Genomic DNA, 18,934 nt, shown 5'->3' on the forward strand with positions numbered 1-18,934 from the left:
ATTGATGTTGCATGATTATTGATGGATTTGCATGAGACCTAGTCCCAGCAAAAGCTGGAAGCAGGTTCTTTTGACTACTATCAGTGACTGTTTTTGTCAACAATCTTTTATATAGTTATATATGATTAAAGTGCCTCTTGCTCCGCAACCTACTGTCAGAACTTATCGGTCAGTATTAATAAAAGCTTCTAGCTTGTCCTGGCCTTAAGCTGACAATGTGAATAAAGCTGTCTATGATAGGTGATCTTCCCCTTTCCTACTGCTGGTTCAGTTGTCATAGTATACCTGTCATGCTCTGTGCTTCGTTGATCTCTCTAGTATGGTGGGTATCAGAAGCTCTATGTCAAACTGGAGCAGCACACAGCTGGCTATAGAGGCTGGCTGTAGAACTCACCTAATTCTGGGGGAGGGGGTAATTGTGTGTGTGTTTGTCTGCCGTAGAAAAAACTTGATGGTGGTGGTGGTGATGTATAGAATGTGTGAGGGAATCAGAAACTTTTTTTTCTTTAAAAGATGTTATGATTAAATAAACCTATTCAGCATCGATGACACTGACAGCATTGTCAACAGTTCAGTACCACAATAAGTTTATGAGATTATATACAATATTCTAAATCAGCTTCCAATGATACATTCAGTTGGCCCATTAGGCACACAGGATAAGAATTGGGGGATGGGGGTGCAACTTTAAGAGAAACTCGTTTTAACAACATATTTGATAGAGGTGAGTCTTTGACTTCTCTCTTTTTGTTTGATCTCCTTTATCAATTCATTATTTTGATCAAGGGTTTTATCTTGGTGCTGATTGCTGAAACCATCTGCAACCTCTTCTGCCCTCATTCAGTCATTGTGCCTTTTCTGCACTTTGTTTTATTAATCACTTTTTTTTTTCTCACTCTTTTGTTGTGGCTTTTTTTTTTGCTGGTGTGTAACCTGAACTTCAGAATTTTCATCCTCCCTGTCATCTGTGTTTTGCCATGTCATGTGGAGTGTTAATCTTTTTCAAAACAGCCACCAACCACTAGTGTTGGCTCTTGTTTGATTACTGCTTTGATATTAACCCTTGCATTTTTGACAGTACACTTTTATAAATCATGCATGACCTTTTTTCTGACTCGTGGTTTGATTGTGTATTCATTGTAGCGCTGATAGAGGCAGAGGATTTAGAGTGATTGCCCCCTCCATCTTCTCGCTTGGTCTGTCACGTCCGTGGTCCTGCCAGGGCCCGGGGAGGCGGGTTTGGGGATCGGCAAGAGGACATGGCCAGGTGGACACAGGAAGACGGCTCCACCTGCTCCTTCTTGAAGATCATATGCCATGCTAGCCCTCCCTCTCCCCTAGTCGCCACCAGTGCAGCTTCCAGGGGGTGGGGTTAGCGATCCTTCTCTGGGTAGCGGAGAGGGGGACAAAACAAAAGATTCTCCCCCCCCGAGATGGAGGGAAGAAGGAAACATGTTGCTGACCAGGCTGAGGTTTCGTCCTCCCTCACTTCCCTCCCTCACACCCCCCAACCCCCTCGACTTGACAATCATCATCACCAGGGACATAACGGAGCCTCCCCTACATTCACAGTGCTGCTGTCTTCTGCATCATCCTCCACCCTCCCCATTCCCTCCACCCTTCTGCCCCCAGCGCCAACATACTTCAGCCTTCAGAGAGAAGGGAGGGAGTGGGTGGGGGGAGAGGGACCTGGAAATTTGTGCTGGCAGGACCTCGCAGTTCCTGCCTGACTCTCGCTTAGCCCCTGTTCTCTTTGCTGGACATACGCTTGACGTCCGTACCTGCCACCTCATTACTTGCTGCTTGTGCTTCTCGTCGTCCTCCTCCTCCTCCTCCTCCCTAACCCACACCCTCCTCCTCTAACATCATCACCCTAACCTCACCTGCCGCACCCAGACTTGACCTCTCACCTTCACGCATATCTGTGATGAACATTCAGCGTGTGGCAGGGGCACAGGTGTTGGGGAGGTGGGCTGGTTCAGGACTCTTGTGTTCACATGGAATTTACCTAGTCTGCTGTTTAGTTTGCTAGAGGAGAGAAAAGACAAATTAATCCAAGAAACAAAAAAAAAGGTTGAACATTTCTGAAGTTTGTAGATGTTTGGCTGGAAACAAGGAAGTGTTCTTTTGTTGTTTATTTTTGACAGGTTCATTACATACATTGACGTTTGGTATTTTGGTGGCTGGTGTATGCTAGGTTGTGGGTTGCATAGGGATGCTCTGTTGCTGATAACCAAAAAAGAAAAAAGAGAGAGAGAGAGATAAAGGAAAACATATCATTCATTTCATGCACACAGTTTATTTTTGCTCAGTGTTACCAATAGGCAACAGAAACACAGTCATCACAAACACAGTGACACACATTTGTATGCACAAATGTCTACTGTGCACTGTTTATTGTTCAGTGATAGACAGGCACCACAAACAGTGACACATGCAGATACACACCAATTATAGTTTAAAAATGGGGGTGGCAGTGAGGGTGCTGGGGGGTGGGGTGGGGGTTCAGTAACTGAGAGATCGGACACTTGGTAAGAAGTAAAGAGTTTTGCATTCAGCACAGACAATACTGGACTCGGAGAGTTCATCGCCTGACCTCAGATTTTTGGATACTACTTGATTTGTAAGACTGACTGCCAGAGTTAAGTTTCCAGTGGAAAACTTTTATTGTGAAGTGTTGTTTGACTGTTTCATTGCTAACTGAAGGGACCATGCTCATTTTCCTCCTTCACTTCATATCTGTGTATCACCTTGAAGCTGTGCATCACCATAAAGCTGTGCTGCTTGAACGTGAAGAGTGAAGATCCATCATTCTGGTGATGGTGCGCTTTCACTGTATGTGCAGAGCCGACATTTAGAAGTGACTTTTGCAAAGTGAACATTCAAAGTGAAGTTTGAGAATAACTGTTACTGACAGTGTAATCTGTGACAAATAAACGAGAAAAAAAAGGGAAAAAAATCCCCAAAACATCAATTACCTCATTCTGCAGATGGCTTTTATTTGTGCAAATTATTATTATAATTGCTATTCTTTTCAAATAATGAATAGGATAGTTAAAGAGTATGTTGGAGAGTAAGGGGTTTGTGGAGGAGGAGCAGTTTGTATGGTGGTAACTGTTGATGGTACAGCTAGTACCCATCCAGGTCTGTGCTGTTGACACATCCATTATTGCAGGGTAAACATGGCAGGAAATGTAGTAGCGACGCATGGGAATGAGGGAAGAATAGTGGGAATATGTGCTTTGTGATGAATGATAATGAGAATGCACATTTTCACATGGTATCAGGGATTTGTTTTGGTTTTAATGCTTTGAAGTTTATGGTGCTGGCCTTTTCTTTTCCTGATTTTAAAATAGTTGATTTATTTATGTAATGTTACAGTCACATTGTTTCTTTACTTTAAACAGATCAGTACTTAAGTGCAAGTGTGAAATAGTGTGGTTGGGGGGTGGGGGGACAGATCTTTGTTTTCTATTATATACTGTGTAAGCCCTGTTGAAGAAAAGTTTGTCAGCTGATTGCATTTTCTCTTTGAAAAGTTAATGCAAACAGTACACTGTTCTTTCACTTTCTTTGGCTTCAGCAGATTTTCAGTTATGAGTGGGTTTTTATGAACATGACTTGTTTTTATCCCACTGTTTAGGAAGCTATAGCTTGGTGTGTGTGTGTGTGTTTTCATGACCCATGTAATTCTGACATACAGAACAGGATCATTAACGTGTGTATTTGATCTTCAGCACGTTACCCATGACCATGATGAGGAAGAAAAAGGCACTGGCAGCTTTGCATATGTTGATTAGGGGGATGGGACAAAGCAGTTTCCACCCTTAACCCATGTGCTGATGCAGGAATCAAACCCAGGTCCTTCAGTTTGGAAGTCCCACTCTCCATTGCTCAGTTGATTGTGCCCTTCTAATATATAATATTGCAGTAAATTTGCAGCAGTGGAAAGATGTGTTTGAACCCTCTTCTTAGACAATAAAGTGTGGATGTTCAAGGGTAGTCTGGAGCTTTGAAACTTCAACTTCAACATTAACAACAAAATGCTGAATGTCCCAAATGGGAATAGAATCAACACATACGCAATATTGAAGCATTCAGACATCAGTATATTTTTTTTTAAAGCTCACCCTTTTGTGTGACAGTGTGCTGACAGTAGAGCGGACTTGACAGAAGCAAAAAGAAACATTACAAACTTGAGGACATATTGTTTTAGGTCTTCGGTTGTACATATTTATTGCTTTGTTATTTTGATGAATCAGTTGCATCTTATTCTGTTTTAATTTATAGTTTTTGTTGAATACATTATATATTTATTCAGTGACTCTGCTTTGATCAGGAATTCTTTGAAAATTATAACACTGCTGTATATGTTTGAGCAGGAAAGTTTTTATATTATGTAGTTGTTGAGGTAATGAGTGAAAGACAGTAGAGACACACTTATTGAGGACAGAATAGAAGGAAACAGGAATTTGCAGTTCAGGAGTTTCCAGTATTTGTGTGTTGTGTCTTTAACGTTTGTTCCTTTTATTGGGAAGATTTTATATGGAAGGTTGTTACATTGTCATTTAACTTTTTTTAAGGCAACCAGACAGTGTTTTCAGGGGTGTAGAATTGCAAACAGGTCAGTGCTGTTACTGAAATGACTGCTACTGCTAAGTTAAATAATTAAATTGCTTGTGATTGGCTAGGCAACTAAACTGCTGCTTGTAACTTAATCTGCTTTGCTTAGAATTGCTGGTTCACTTTCCTTCTTTTTACATGGGAATCTTTAACCAATTGGTTGCTCTTAGGTGGAATTGATCAGGCAATATCTGTAGGTATTTTTAAGGTGACTGGCTAGAAGTAGAATCCACCCATTCTCAGGAGACAGCCGCCTTAAATGAGCCTCTTAGTCTTACATCAGATAACTAAACTTTGCTGCTAAGAATGATCTTGTTAGTCGGATATAAAACTGCTTGGGCTGATCATATTTTCCCCTGATTGCCAGGTTCCATTGTGAGTCTAAAATAATGTATTACAAATATGTTTCAGTGACGATCTCTGTATCAATCTCAGGTAGTTAAAAGCCCATGTTGCTTGTGCCTACACTTCACACAGCTCTTTAATATATTGAAGTGACAGCAGCACCACATATTTAGTGCTCTCTGGTGGTTTTGTGGATTGTAGACGACAATTAAAATACTTTTTGAGTTGCATCAGCAGTAATTTCTTTTAAACTTTTATCAAGATTGGTAGTCTTTTGAGATGAAAATGAAGACATCCCACCACTGTATTCTTTTTTTTTTTTTTTCTCTGTGTGTGTGTAGGGTCATGTGTCAAGGTCATGTGTGGGTCAGGCTAGCGTGTGCATGCATGTGTGTATAATATTTATTTATTTGTTTTTTTAATTGTGTGTAATTAGTTTTCTTTAGAGGTACCGATTTTGCCAAAAATCAAAGAAACTGTTATTGTTATTCTGTGGAGCAGAGTTTAAAGATTTAGAAGGAAAAGAATAGAGACAAAAAAGATGTATGTACTTTTTAGAACACTTTTTTAGAGCTCTTTACTTCGAAGTATGTGGATACAATAACTTTTACATCTTTAAAAAAAGAAAAAGAAAAGAAAACTCAAGAAAGAAAAAAACAACAGTGAAATGAGCTATGGGCATCAGATACATAGCTTTTGCATTTGGTTGGCTGCTCATGTTAGACTGTTGTTGGCAGTTGAACATGTATGGCAAGACGTCCCTTAATGCAGCATGTGTATTGGTGGTTCTTGTCATATTGAAGAGGAGTCAGATCGAATCAAGTTGTGTATCTCCTGGAAGGAGGGGTTGGTGGGTCTTTTGGGGGTGAGGGTGGGGAGGGGAGAGGGGTGCTATCAATAGGTAACAAGACCAGATTGTGCGATACTGGTAAAATACAGATTATTTCATACCCGTGCCTTGAGAAGAATACAGTTTATAGGCAATCACTATTTTAGGTTCTCTCTGTCCACCCGTGTCTCTTCTCAGTATCTCTTTGATGAGTCCCTGCTGTCTTTGCTCTGTCTCTTCCCAGTGTACTTCTCGAATGCTTATGTTATCATGAAAAAAATAATCATGCTCGTTTTCTTAGAACCAGTTCCCTATGTTAGTAGTTGTGTTGATGTTATTGATAATTGTTTGAAAATGTAGCGATGCAGGAAAACATGTGCAATAAATTCTTGGTTTATATAATGTGTATGTGGGTGTGTATGAGTGTGCATGCATGTGAATGTGTGTGTGTGTGTACGTGTATATGTGAAAGGGTGGATGAATGTGTCATTTGTGTGTCCATGAAAGTGCTAGCACAAGTGATTTATTTACCCATAATGTGTCATTACTGAAGATTTTTTTTGTAGTAAGCATTTTTCTGTAATTTTCAGTTTGATTTGACCATCATTTATTAGCCAGTTTTTCTTTTTGTCCTTATTGTTATCTTTTATGCACTTACCCTTTCATTATGCTGAATATTATTATTTTCTATATTTTTGCTTGTGTTCATTTTTGATAAAGTATTTAATGAAGAAAATGAAATGATATGATCTATATTTGGATATATGCAAATCATGACAAGGAGCAATGCAGAAAAAAGCTTTAAAGTTTGTGAGAATATTGTACTAAAATACTGATTATTTTCATTGTTGGCAGACACTTAAGAAAATCCACAGAAACTAAAGAAAAAAAGTTTTGGTTTGGTTGGGCAAATATGTATAATGGCAAAAGAACACTCTTGCACAGTGCAAGGAATTTTTATATATGTATGTGTGGGGAAGTGCTTGAAACACTTTCACAGGTGAATGGATCCAGTAACATTTAGTGCTATGATTGCTGTACCTGTGAAACATTCATTACATGTTTGTTGGTGATGCATAGGTACATTTTCAGAGCTTACATGTTGAGGTTTGTTTTCCTGCTTTCAAAGACATAAAAGAAAAAAAAAACACCACGATGATTTCGGGTGTATGTCTCATATTTGTGTGAGTGTGATTTTCACTCAAGTATGTCAACACAGCTGTTTCATCACAAGCTGCTGGGAAATCATCAAAAAATTCCTGAATTAACATATGGTCAACAAGGTCATTGGGATATATGATTGGTTTATTTTATTTAGTTTTATTATTTTGTCAATTCATGTCCCATATTACAGTGGGAAATTTGTAAGGCTACCTTTTTTCGGTGTTGCATTATTTGTATTGAACTTCTCTCCATGATCTTATCTAGTGTTTCAGTTTATCTGTGTTATTTGTATTTCTCTGCAGATTCTAGTGGAATACTGCATATTTACACCTGTACTGGAATGATAATAGTAATAAACTATTACAGTCTTGAATCTGGTCACATAATTTGATGTCTTTGTTGCTAAAATAGCAAATGTTTAGGTCAAGGAAGAAATGCAACGGGGACAATGAACATTTTGTTTTTAGCATTAACTTTTTTTTCTGGGACCCAGCTTCCCCTCCCCACTTCTCTCTTTTTTTTTTCCTTTTTTTTAAACTGGTAATTTAGGCATTGTTCAGTATTTGTTCTTTAGATGCATTTGTAAACTGATTTTGGGACAAATTTTTGAAACTGATTACAGCTTTTAGTTCCAAAATCAGCTTCATCAGCTTAATTGTTTGGGCATGTATATGTTTGTGAAGCCTACGTTTAGTTACAGATCTGCTTCATTAACTTAATTGTTTGGGTGTTAATGTATAAATTGCTGACGGGTGGAGGTGCAAAATGCTGCTTCTGCTGCTTGCATGCCAGTACCTGTTGATCATTCTGAATAAATCCTGGCCATGTAAATTGAAGTGAAAAAAGCAGCAGTTGCGCACTTTATTGCGTCCCTAATTCATTCTTGCAATAACAGCAAGTGCACAGCACAGCTCATGACAAGTGATAAGTCACTGATGGAAATTGTTGTGAAAAGTGAATGGAAACAGTAGCCAGCAGATTGTGTGGTATATGTTCACTGCTCTAAATCTTTCTGCTTGGTCAGACCCATGAAAAAACTGTTTTAAATGGTTGTTGGCCTATATTTTTTTTGTTGATTGCACACACCCCTCCCCCTTCCCTCCCTGACTGAAGACCCTGGCCTCACAGTTTGTGTGAGGTGAAGGGATGAGTGTGGTTGGGGTGTGGCAGTAACAGGTGGACCCAACTGTGTGTGCTGCTCCCTACAGAGACAGTGGCTTCACCCGACTGGCTTGTTTTGTTGACTTTGTAAACAGCTTGATGTACAGTCCTGTAGATGTTGAATTGTTACTGTAGCTGTTATGTTGTTATTATTAATTAATCCACTTGTGTACATTACTTCTTTTTTTTTTCATGTGTGTTTGCACTTGGTTTTAGACAGAAGTGCCACCAGACATACTTTGGACTCTGTGTGTGTGTGTGTGTGTATCATGTGCCACAGAGTGAGTCGGAAGGGGGTGGTGGGGACTGGGGGGTGGGTTCTGTAGTTTGTGTGAGAGAATGATGGAAAGGCATGATCAACAATGATTAAATCATTTGAAACACACAAACTCCTTCAGCAATTTGTCTGCAGTGTAGAAAAGTGGTACGTCTTTCATCAACTTAATTGTCACTGGTGACGTTGCAGAACTCTGTTTAAAAAAGAGAAGGAACTCTTTAAATGACCAGCATGGGTGAATGCTTGTGTGTGCATATGTGTGTGTGTGTGGACAGTATGAAAGAAATTGAACATGTGAGTGTAAATAGATAGTCAAAATGCTCTGATGGTGGTACACATTCAGCAACTTTGTCTCTCACAAGCATTGTTAGGAACTGTTTTTGTCTGCCTTTCACAAGCAAACCACATTGGCAATGCTGCAGTTTTTCTGTGTTAATTGCTTTTCTTCCCCTTCCTCTTTGTCATTAGCAGTGTTACCAATCATGGAGATGAGATTATGTTCTTTCGATGACAATTTTCTTTGTGGAAATCTGTCTGACTTGCTGAAGATTGTTATGCCTCTCTCTGTCATTGTTGGAAAAGGTGAAATGTTTAAATGCATCAATTTTGATACGTATGTTCAAGATGTGTCCGTCACATAGAAACAGAGCATGGTGTGAATGTGTCAGTTTATTTTACTATACCTATCGAGTATCTAATTACTGGAGTGACATTGTGTGTCTGAGCCGTGATTGTCATAATAAAAGTATGGTAATAAGAATACAAATGTTCTTTCTTTTTTTTAGTGTGAGTGCATGGTTTAGAGGGATAAATGAGCAACACACGTGTGTGTGTGTGTGTGTGTGCGCACACAGAAGGAACTGTCTGTGAGAGTTGATGTGAACAGTATAATACTCCGATTTGTGCAAATGTGCCATATTTTCATACACACATGGAATTTGGATTGCAATTTGAGTAGATCCAAGGAGCGCTATTTTTTTGTCAATTCGAGACAACACAAGTGACATATTTGAACAGAATTAAAAGACATTAATTTTCTCAAGTTGGTACTGCTGCCTTAAGGGGTACAGACTGTGGTGTCTGGAATTATATGGCCAGATCAAACAGTGTAAAAAGCTTTCTTCACTTTGGAAACATTAATCATTTTGCTTTGCCTCTGTAAACTGCCCCTCTGTTGAGTCATTCTCTTATAACTTGGTAGAAGAGCATTTGTCCTGATTCTAGTTGAGCTAGTACCTACTCCATCCCAGCTGTTTCAGGTCAGCTGACACAGTTGGTACCTACTTGGTGTTTGTTAAAACCCCTGGCATATAGGGTAGCTGACACAGCTAGTTGGTATTTGGACTAAAAGTGAAAGTAGAAACACAATGTGCATTGATGGCAGTTCCCCTCTGTCCTGGGACAGTGGGTGTCTATCTCATGGTCACATTGGTTTTTCCTTCTCTTTCCCCTGGTTGATGGGTCTATAATCAAAAAGTGTGGTTCATGTCAAAGAGGGCGCTAGTCAGGGGGCAAAAGGGAGGTTACCTACTTCCGGGAGGTTATCGGCCGTAGCTACTTTCATTTTCTCCGCATAGGCGAATAGTAGTTTGCACAGGACAGTAATGTCAGACCCCTGTCGGAGTCTGCACTAGTGGGTCACGGTAGGCAAGATAAGCATAATTTTAGGAAGAAAATTTCCTTTGCTTGGAAAAAACAGCCCCCTCCCCCCAAGCCCCCCCCCACCCCCCAAAAAAATGAAACGGCCTATAAGTTCTGTTGCAGCTTGCATATTACCTTAAGTAACTAGAATTCAGAAATAATAATCACATTTCATGACTGCATTAAAAAAAAATATCAAAAGCTACGAAAGAAAAGAAGAAAACGGGCACTTCATGAAGTGGGTCAAGCTGAATGTGTACTTGGTGATGGGTGGTAGAAAAGTGATTGTTCTGCTTGATGTGGTTCCAAAGAATAATAATGTTTTATAGATATTTTAATGCAGAGGTGTTTTTAATTATTTGTGATGTATAAATACTCAATATCCGGTGGTGCTTCTTTTGAAGAAGGAAGTATACACGTAAAAAATTATGTTTCTGAAGTCTGATGTCAGAACTGGATACAGTCTGCTTGCTTTTACATTCATTACATTCTCTGATACGATTGCAAAAGCATGTGTGCTTGCATCAACACATAAAAACATACACACACCAACCAGGGACACACTGCATTTATCGTTTGATTAAAATGTAATCACATAAGAAATATAATTGTCTTCACTCGACTGGATGGCCCATACATCACAACCCCTATCCCATTGTCAGAAACTTCAGGTACAAAGGAGTGGGGTCATAAAATACTGTGTAATAAAAATCTTAGTCCTTTACGATCTTTGAAAGACTGGAGAATAAAGCAGTCTTGCCATTTGTGTTAAAGCTTCTTGTATGGGAAAGTAAAGCTGTCTGCTTCAGTACTCTGTTTCACAAGGAAGCATTGCATAGTGTCCAAGGCCTCATCAGTATGATGGGTTCGTACAAAGATCATGCATCATGCATGAATTATTGGTACTCTACAGAAGAATTACATGTTTAGATCTATGATAAACTTTCACCCTTTTAAGGACACATTTTGGGCTTGTCCTCCGATTGCTATCTGCAAATAAACACCCCAGTGTAGCAAAAGGCAAGTCTCACCGAGAAATGTATATGAACAGAAGGTAAAACAGAGACAAGACATAAAAAAGGGCTTACTTCTTTGCAATTAATACAAAATTTGACTATGCAGTCAGTAGAGATGAAAGCGTTCTTTTAATTTTATCTTATGTAAATGCTCCGTTTATATGTTGTTGCCTCGCATACAAAGAAATCACTTCATTTATTGAATAAATGCATTCACTTGGTCCCCCCTCGCAGTTCTGTTGCTTTTTCACCCCCTGTACACGTTATCTCCTCTCAAGTTTGATCCACATTCACCCTCTCCCAAACACGTTTTCCAGTTATTGTTCCACTTTCACCCCCCACAAAGTCCCCGCATGTTCTTTTCTTCTTCCAGTCTTGTTCTTTTTCAAATCCCAGATAATTCTGTTCTCTCTTTCTCTCAATTTGTTCATGTTCACGTCCTCTCCCCCATACGTGTTTTCCAAGTATTGTTCCACTTTCACCCCACGGACTGCAAGTTCTCTAATTGCCCCACTTTGCTCCACTTTCATGTTCTCTACTTCCGGTATTGTTCCTTTTCTACCCTACCCTTTCTCCCCCTTGCTCCTTTTTTTCTTTTTCTTTTTCTTTTTTTTCTTTTCTTTTTTTTAACCCCACCCTCTTCTCCCAGTCCTCCCAAATATCACAGTTACGCACGTATATACACACATAATAGATTGCAAACAAGATGTGAAAGGCAGCCCAGCCTCTTCAGTTTGTTTTGTGAAGAAAGGCACCATTGGTACTGGCACACGCTGGAGCATGCACAAAGTACGTCACTGACCACTGACTACCAAGGTCTCCACGTGGCAGGTGCTTGGTGTAGGAGGCCCACCTTATGGTTACTGTTGTCACAGTCAGCATTGTGAGATTGTTGCAATGACACCATATTAACCTGAGAAGGAGTACCCTTATTCTCAGAATGACCCTGGTCGAAGGCTGGATGTACCCACAGGACTGGTTTGCTCAGGGAGCTGTGGAGGTGCTGTGCTGTCCGCGTTCCCTCAGTCTTCCCCACTCCCTGTCTCACGGCACCGGGGGGCTGCAGTGCACGGTGCACTTCACTGGCTTGTTCATTATCAGGGTGCCTCCCCAAGTCCTCTTTTTCACCTACCAGCCACTGGACCTGCAGCCCAATTCGTGCCTTCTTGGTTGGCTGACTGTTGTGTTGTGTGTTCGAGCCCCGTTTGGGACCCAGCAAGCCATGTCGGTGCGCGTGCAGAGAACTTCGCGGTTTTGCTTGTGGATTGTTGTTTGCCTGCATATCCATGCCCTGTTCGTTTGTCAACACACTAAGGGGCTGGTGGCCCCTGTGCTGTTTATCAGCTGGCCAGCTGAAGGGCTGTGTCCCATTATGTTCCTCATTCAACACCCTTAGGGGCTGGGACTGTAGTTTTTCAGGTTGATGGCTGAAGGGTTGTGTCCCCTTCTGTTTGTCACTCAACACACTATGGGGCTGGGGACCACTCTCCTCTGTCTCCATGTCCTCCTGTCCAGAATCTGATTCCGGGGACACCTCCATGTCCTCAGGTGAACCTTGACAGGCACTGTGACACCAGCCAGGCTTGAACCCTGCAGTCTGCACCTCCTCAGGCACAGCAGCACGAAGGGGGATGAACGTCCCTGCGGCCTTTATGGTGAGCTGGCGGTGGCAGTGTGACAGAAGCTTGTGGCGCTTGTCTGGCGGGATTTGGGGCTGTGTGTCGAGGAAGGCCTCCACTTGGGTCAGACAGTGACTGTAACCGTGATGAAACTGTCTTGCCCTGGCTACAGACACACAGCAACACAGGATCACCATCAGTGCTAGGTGCCACTCTGTCTCACAACATATTGTGGAGAATGAGGGTCAGCCGTATTTTTCATACATTAAATGAAACTTGGATGTACTGCTGGCTTCTTGGTGCTATAATTCCGTCTTTTTAATCAGTAAGTCACGCGGTTTCACGATATCTACAGTGAAATTTTATGGTATGTTTCATTTTATCAAGTGAAAACACACTGCAATGATTGTATTATTTTTCTTCTTCGTTCGTGATTTGTAACTCTCGCATTCATCCGCATACGTGTACGAGTGGGCTTACATTACATGTATGACCGTTCATACTCCAGCATGTTGGCACCCATACTCCGTTTTCGGTGGTGTTCACACTGGGCATGTTCTTGTTTCCATAACTCACTAAAAGCCGACATTGATTACAAGATCTTCAACAAGAGTATTTGATCGTCTGCATGAGTGTACACCTGAAGGGGATTCGGGCCATAGCAGGTCTGCACATATGTTGACTTGGGAGACTGGAAAAGTGTCCACCCTTCACTCACCATTTGCGCCCAAACCGGGGATTGAACTCAAGAAACTCGGGCGAGAATCTTACCGCACGCGTCTGCCGGTGGTATGTTTCATGAAATGAATGAAAACGTGATGTTGTGCTGCTGAAAGTTCTTGCTATAAATTATTTCTTTTTAAAAATGTGAACTTTATATCAGCTTAAAATAATTGTGACGGTAAGGATATGAAGAACAACTGCCAAAAGATCGGAAGGGGGTCGTGTAAAATAAAAGGCACGTTTCACTTCAAATCTATTAGGGGAATATTCAGAGTGATAAACCTGAACTGTGTGAAAGGAAATACATCTGCTAAAGTTTACAAAGTTTAACAACTTACAGTTGTATGTGAAAGTAAAGACATCTGCTAACGTCTTGTTCACAAGAGACTCAAATCTGTAAACTAAAGAAATAGTGGACCTTTTACCTAACGTTATATGAAAGTAAATACATCTTCAAACGTTTTGATCACGACAGACTCAGATCTGTAAAGAAATAGTAGACCGACCTTTTACCTAACTAACTTTATGTGAAAGTAAATACACCCGCTAACGTCTTGTCCACCGCAGACTCAGATCTGTAAAGTAATTATTGACCAAAAGCCAAAGGTGACCTTACCAACCTTTAGCCACTTGTCTGAGGTGGTCCACAACCATGCCCAGAACGTCTGCACGTGTATCGTCGTCGCTCAGCTGTGAACAGATCAACACATAGAGAGAAAAAAAGAGAGGGAGACAGAGATATAGACACAGCCTACTGATAGACAGAGATAGGGAGGGAAGGGGGGGGGGGAGAAATAGAGACAGAGAAAGAATACGATTTTGAAATGTTTTATTCAGATTAAGGCCAAAGCCTATAACTGAAGGGGGAAGTCATATACAAATAACGCAATCGGTTTTCTAATAATACAGTGTCTGATATTCACTCTTGATTTGATTTTTGAAATGAAAAATTCAATATGAAATAGAGAGTGGGGGGTGTTTTTGAAATGAAAAATTCAATATGAAATAGAGAGTGGGGGGTGAAGGGAGTGGGTGTGTAAGGACAGATGGCAGAGTCAAAGAGATATTGGCATAAAACATAAATGAAACCATGAAAAAACGAAAGAAACGGGCGTTAGCTGTGTGGGGTTTTGGCTGTCTCTCTCTCTCTCTCTCTCTCTCTCAGATAACGCCAAACGTCAGTTTGATAAATCATGACCAGAGATGCTAAACGATTGCAGAGGGAATACAAAAAAAAAAAAAAAAAAAAAAAAAAAAAAAAAAACTCTCGTGAGAACATAAAACCAGTCACCACAAACAGAAATACTGAGTGGTGCTCTCCCCCGCCTACCAAGGGGAAAAAACACAACCAATGTCATTAGATTTATTAACGCCTCACTTGAGTGAACACTCAACAAAAGCAAACATTCTGATTTGTCTGTTGTTCTACCCGTCACTAGACGATCAATACGATTGCTGACGCAATGCGAAAGAGTGAACTACTGTCAGAGGCACGGAACACGCGCTGAGAGGCTGCAAAAAGACGAACCATAAGATGTGCATGAAGATTACTGAGACAATACAAAAAGAAAACCCATCACCATACGTGCAAAATAATTGCTGATACAATTCAAAATGACGGAACTATAATCAGATATTCAAAATGGTTGCCGAGACATTGGAAACATTTGAACCCTTACCAAATATGCATAAAGATTACTTAGAAAGTGGAGGGGAAAAAAATCACCATATGTGTAAAATGGTTTCTGATACAATGCAAGATGGATTACCAGACGAACAAAACGATGCTGAGATAATGCAAAATGATGAACTAATACCAGAGATTACCAGAGGCGGAAAACGATTGCTGACAATGCAAGAGGAACACTTTTCAGGCGTGTAAAACGATTGGTGAGAATGCAAAAGTATTAACTATTATTAGACCTGCGACGGTTACTGATACAATGCGAAATGATGAACTGTTACCAGACAATGCAAGAGAAACAACTTTCTTGCGTGCAAAACGATTGGTGAGAATGCAAAAGATTAATTGTAACTTGGCCTGCAAAACGATTGCTGATTCAATGAAAAAGAAAAAAAAAAAAAGAAAAAAGAAAGAGACTATTATTAGACTTGCAATTTTTATAAAGCATTAGCTAGATCGCATGTAGAATATGGTAATATTGTGTGGCACCCATACCTAAAGAGACAATCTATAGCATTAGAAAGGGTCCAAAGAAGAGCAACGAAATTATTAAAAGAATGCAAGAATATGAGTTACCAACAAAGACTTACATACTTAAATCTACAATCACTAAAAGGTAGAAGAGTAAGAGGAGATTTGACTGAAACTTATAAGATATTAAATAACATAAATGATGTAAATGCAAGACATATCTTTAGAATGTCGGACTATGATAGTACAAGGAACTCAGTAAAGAAAATTTGTTTAGAACACTGCAACACCAACATTAGAAAAAAATTCATTGGCTAACCGAATTGCACAAACATGGAATGCACTACCAACCGAAGTTAAACTTGCACAAAATACTAACACGTTCAAAAATCTCCTTAACACCAATACCATTTTAAAAGAAAAAAATTTTTTGACTATGATGAATAAAACAAAGTTTCTTGCAGAAGTGTACTTGCATACACCGCCCAACAACAAAAAACAAAAGAAGAAATCAAATAAATAAAATGGAAGAAGTGAAGATGAAGATTCGATGGGGACATAAAAAGGCCGAGAGGTCTAGGCAGATGACTGCCAGTCCCTATACTACTACTACTACTACTACTACTACTACCTGCAAAACAGTTGCTGAGACAATGCAAACATATGATGAACTGTTAGACCGGCAAAACGACTGTTAATACATTGCAGATGAATAATTATTAACCATTACCAGACGTGCGAAACGATTGCTGACACAATAGAAAGGGGTGAACCATATTGTGTGTGTGTGTGTGTGTGTGTGTGTGTGTGTGTGTGCAAGCTGGCAAGTGCGCGTGCTGAGACAAGACAAAGATGACAGACGAGACAAACAAGACAGATAAGCCAGAGAGGGCCAATCAGTCGAAGCTCAAACAATTGAGCAACAAGCAACCCACACACAACCAAACAAAAAAACCTTCAGACTTACCTCTCTTCCTGTCCGTCTGGATATGATTGCCCTGAACTGAGACAGACACTCATTTATGCGGGCTCTCCTCATTTTCTCCCCCGCTTGTTTTTCGCACTTCTTGTTTTTCTGAACGGAAGAAAAAAGAAAACACACACACACACACACGCACGCACGCACACACATCCACAAACGCACACACAAACACACACACGCATGCACGTGTGGACGTGCACTCACATGCCCACCTCCCCCAATCACACACAAATAAAGCTTAGCTGACACATTTACGCAGTGTGGTGGATTAACAAAATAAATACCAAAATAAAACAGATCGGAAGGATAAAGCAAAAACAAATGAGATTTGTTTTCAAGAAGGGTGATTACAAAAAAGATCGCACGAAAGAAAGAGCATAAAAATAAACATGGAAATAAGTTTCAGGTTCTCAAGGAGGTGTCACTGCATTCGGACTGTTCCATAATACACGTTGCACCACATTTGCAAGGCAAATGCCTGACAACAGCATAACCTAGCGTGCTGCGTGGATCAGGCCTCGAGTGCATGCGTATACATACGTACATGTATGTATGTATGTATGTATGAGTGCGTGTCAGAGCGGATTTCTTCAGAATTTCGCCAGAGGACAATATTTTTTTTACCATCGATTCTTTTTCAGTGCGTCAAATGTGTGCTGCACACAGAGCCTCGGTTTATCGTCTATCCGAATGACTAGACACTCGGTTTGATTAGTCTTTCTGTCAACTTTAGAGAAAGCCCATCCCCTCTCCCCAAAAATGGAGCATGATTGCCTACATGGCGGGGGTAAAAAACAACAACAAACGATCATACACGTAAAATCCCACTTGTGTACACGAGTGAACGTGAGAGTGGCAGCCAACGAAAGAAGAAGAAACAGAAGAGGAAGAGAGAAAGGGTGAAAGCGGAAATCGAACCCGAGACCCTTACAGGTACTGTACCGTCAGATGAGCGTCTTTACCATTCTGCCACCTTCCTCCCATGGAAAAAAAGAAAGAAAGAACGAGAAAGAGAATGTTAAAGAAAATGACAAGAAAAAAAAAGAGACTTTGTCTCATCAATTTAAAAAAGAAATCTAATTTCTACACATCTAACACAACACGAATGACAATCTTACCCGTCTTACTGGAGGTGACGGCCAACCTTGTGGTGACGATGATGGTGACGGTGATGGTGACGAGGTTGAGGGAGATGATGTGTTACCTAAAGAAGTCCACATTCTTCTGAGAGTCGATGTAGAATCCGGAGGTGTCCAGCCACTTGAAGGAGATGACGTATAATCCGAAGAAGCCTTCATTCTTGAGTGAGAAGATGCAGAATCCGGAGGAGTGCATGCTCTTGATGGAAACGTCGTAGAGTCCGGAGAAATCCTCAAATCCTGGAAAGTCCTCATTCTTCCAACTGACTCGATCACAAACGACTGAAAACTCCCAGTGGCTTTCAACACAAATGTGGGCTATGTTCGCGCGATGCACATTAAACTTTAGGTGAAGGCAGAGGATAAAACGGGTCACGTATAGAAGACAGTTCAACAAACGTCTGCACTGAAAAGCTCAGCAACCAAGAACATAACCAGACGTCGCGCACGTGCGCGGTGCGGTGCGCATATCTGTTAGAGGTGGGAATACAAGGAAGACAACGGAATTTGACGTTGTCTGAAGAAGGTTGTGGATCAGTTGGGTGAAAAAAAGTTGTCAGATTACTCCGACCCATCCACCCTACTTCCATCTCCATCCCCAACGCTATCTAAAACTTCCCTCTGTCTCTTTCGTGTCTCGTAGTGATGGAAGCTAACACTCGATTTGCACGTTCAACACGTTGACAGGACGCTGACGGGACGCCATATGATGGAAGTGAGTCTCCATTCCTCTGTCCCTGGCCGAACCATGCACATCGACTGACAGACACGCAGACAGAAACCCACACGCACACACAGACACACGCACGCATACAAGCACTTGCGTGAGTAAGTGTGTGTGTGTGTGTGTGTGTGTGTGTGTGTTATGGAGAAATAGAAAGCAGCCATCAATGCGTGGAAAGTCCATTTTGAAGCGTATATAGTGGAAGCTATCGAAAAAAACTCCCTCTGCTATTGTGAGTACTTTGGTTTGGGCCCTTCACTTGAAAAGGTGAAAATCCACAACCCGTACAACCCCCCCCCCCCCCCCCCCCCCCGTCTCTCTCTAAGTTATACAGGTGGGTAGGTGGCGAGATGGATAGAGCGCCGAGTTGGCAATCAGAAGTTTGTGAGTTCGAATCTGCAGCGGGTCTAAAGCTGGAAAGAAAAGAAAATTGCTGTGTAGTATTTGCAGCACTGTGCAGTGGAAGTAGACGCAATTATGAATATGGCTGGGCATGTGGGTATTAGCACTTAAAGTACCAGTAGTCGTACTTCGGG

At 40.9% G+C, this 18,934-nt stretch overlaps 2 protein-coding genes across 8 annotated transcripts in view; one reads left to right on the forward strand and one right to left on the reverse strand.

Annotated features, from left to right (window-relative positions):
• The window catches only part of LOC143287666 (segment polarity protein dishevelled homolog DVL-3-like), a 57,566-nt gene extending 48,700 nt beyond the window's left edge, over positions 1–8,866 (forward strand). For all 6 annotated transcript variants that reach the window (XM_076595835.1, XM_076595836.1, XM_076595838.1 and 3 more), the window contains one exon: positions 1,144–8,866. In XM_076595835.1, coding sequence (XP_076451950.1) covers positions 1,144–1,172 — 29 coding nt within the window. In that variant the 3' untranslated portion in view covers positions 1,173–8,866. The remainder of the gene's footprint in view (positions 1–1,143) is intronic.
• Positions 8,867–10,729: 1,863 nt separating this feature from the next.
• On the reverse strand, positions 10,730–18,364 carry LOC143287367 (uncharacterized). 2 transcript variants are annotated; one of them, XM_076595334.1, is made up of 4 exons: positions 17,654–18,364; positions 16,521–16,628; positions 14,019–14,088; positions 10,730–12,841 (listed from the first exon to the last, which is right to left on the reverse strand). In XM_076595334.1, the coding sequence occupies exons 1-4, from the start codon at positions 17,927–17,929 to the stop codon at positions 11,865–11,867; spliced, it is 1,431 nt and encodes a 476-aa protein (XP_076451449.1). In that variant the 5' UTR covers positions 17,930–18,364; the 3' UTR covers positions 10,730–11,864. The 2 variants fall into 2 exon arrangements, with proteins under 2 accessions (XP_076451449.1, XP_076451450.1); XM_076595335.1 differs by lacking the exon at positions 17,654–18,364 and having other exon boundaries at positions 16,521–16,665.
• Between the last annotated feature and the right edge of the window lie 570 nt (positions 18,365–18,934).

This window comes from Babylonia areolata, chromosome 11 (genome assembly GCF_041734735.1).
Source record: "Babylonia areolata isolate BAREFJ2019XMU chromosome 11, ASM4173473v1, whole genome shotgun sequence".
Lineage (NCBI taxonomy): Eukaryota > Metazoa > Mollusca > Gastropoda > Neogastropoda > Buccinidae > Babylonia > Babylonia areolata.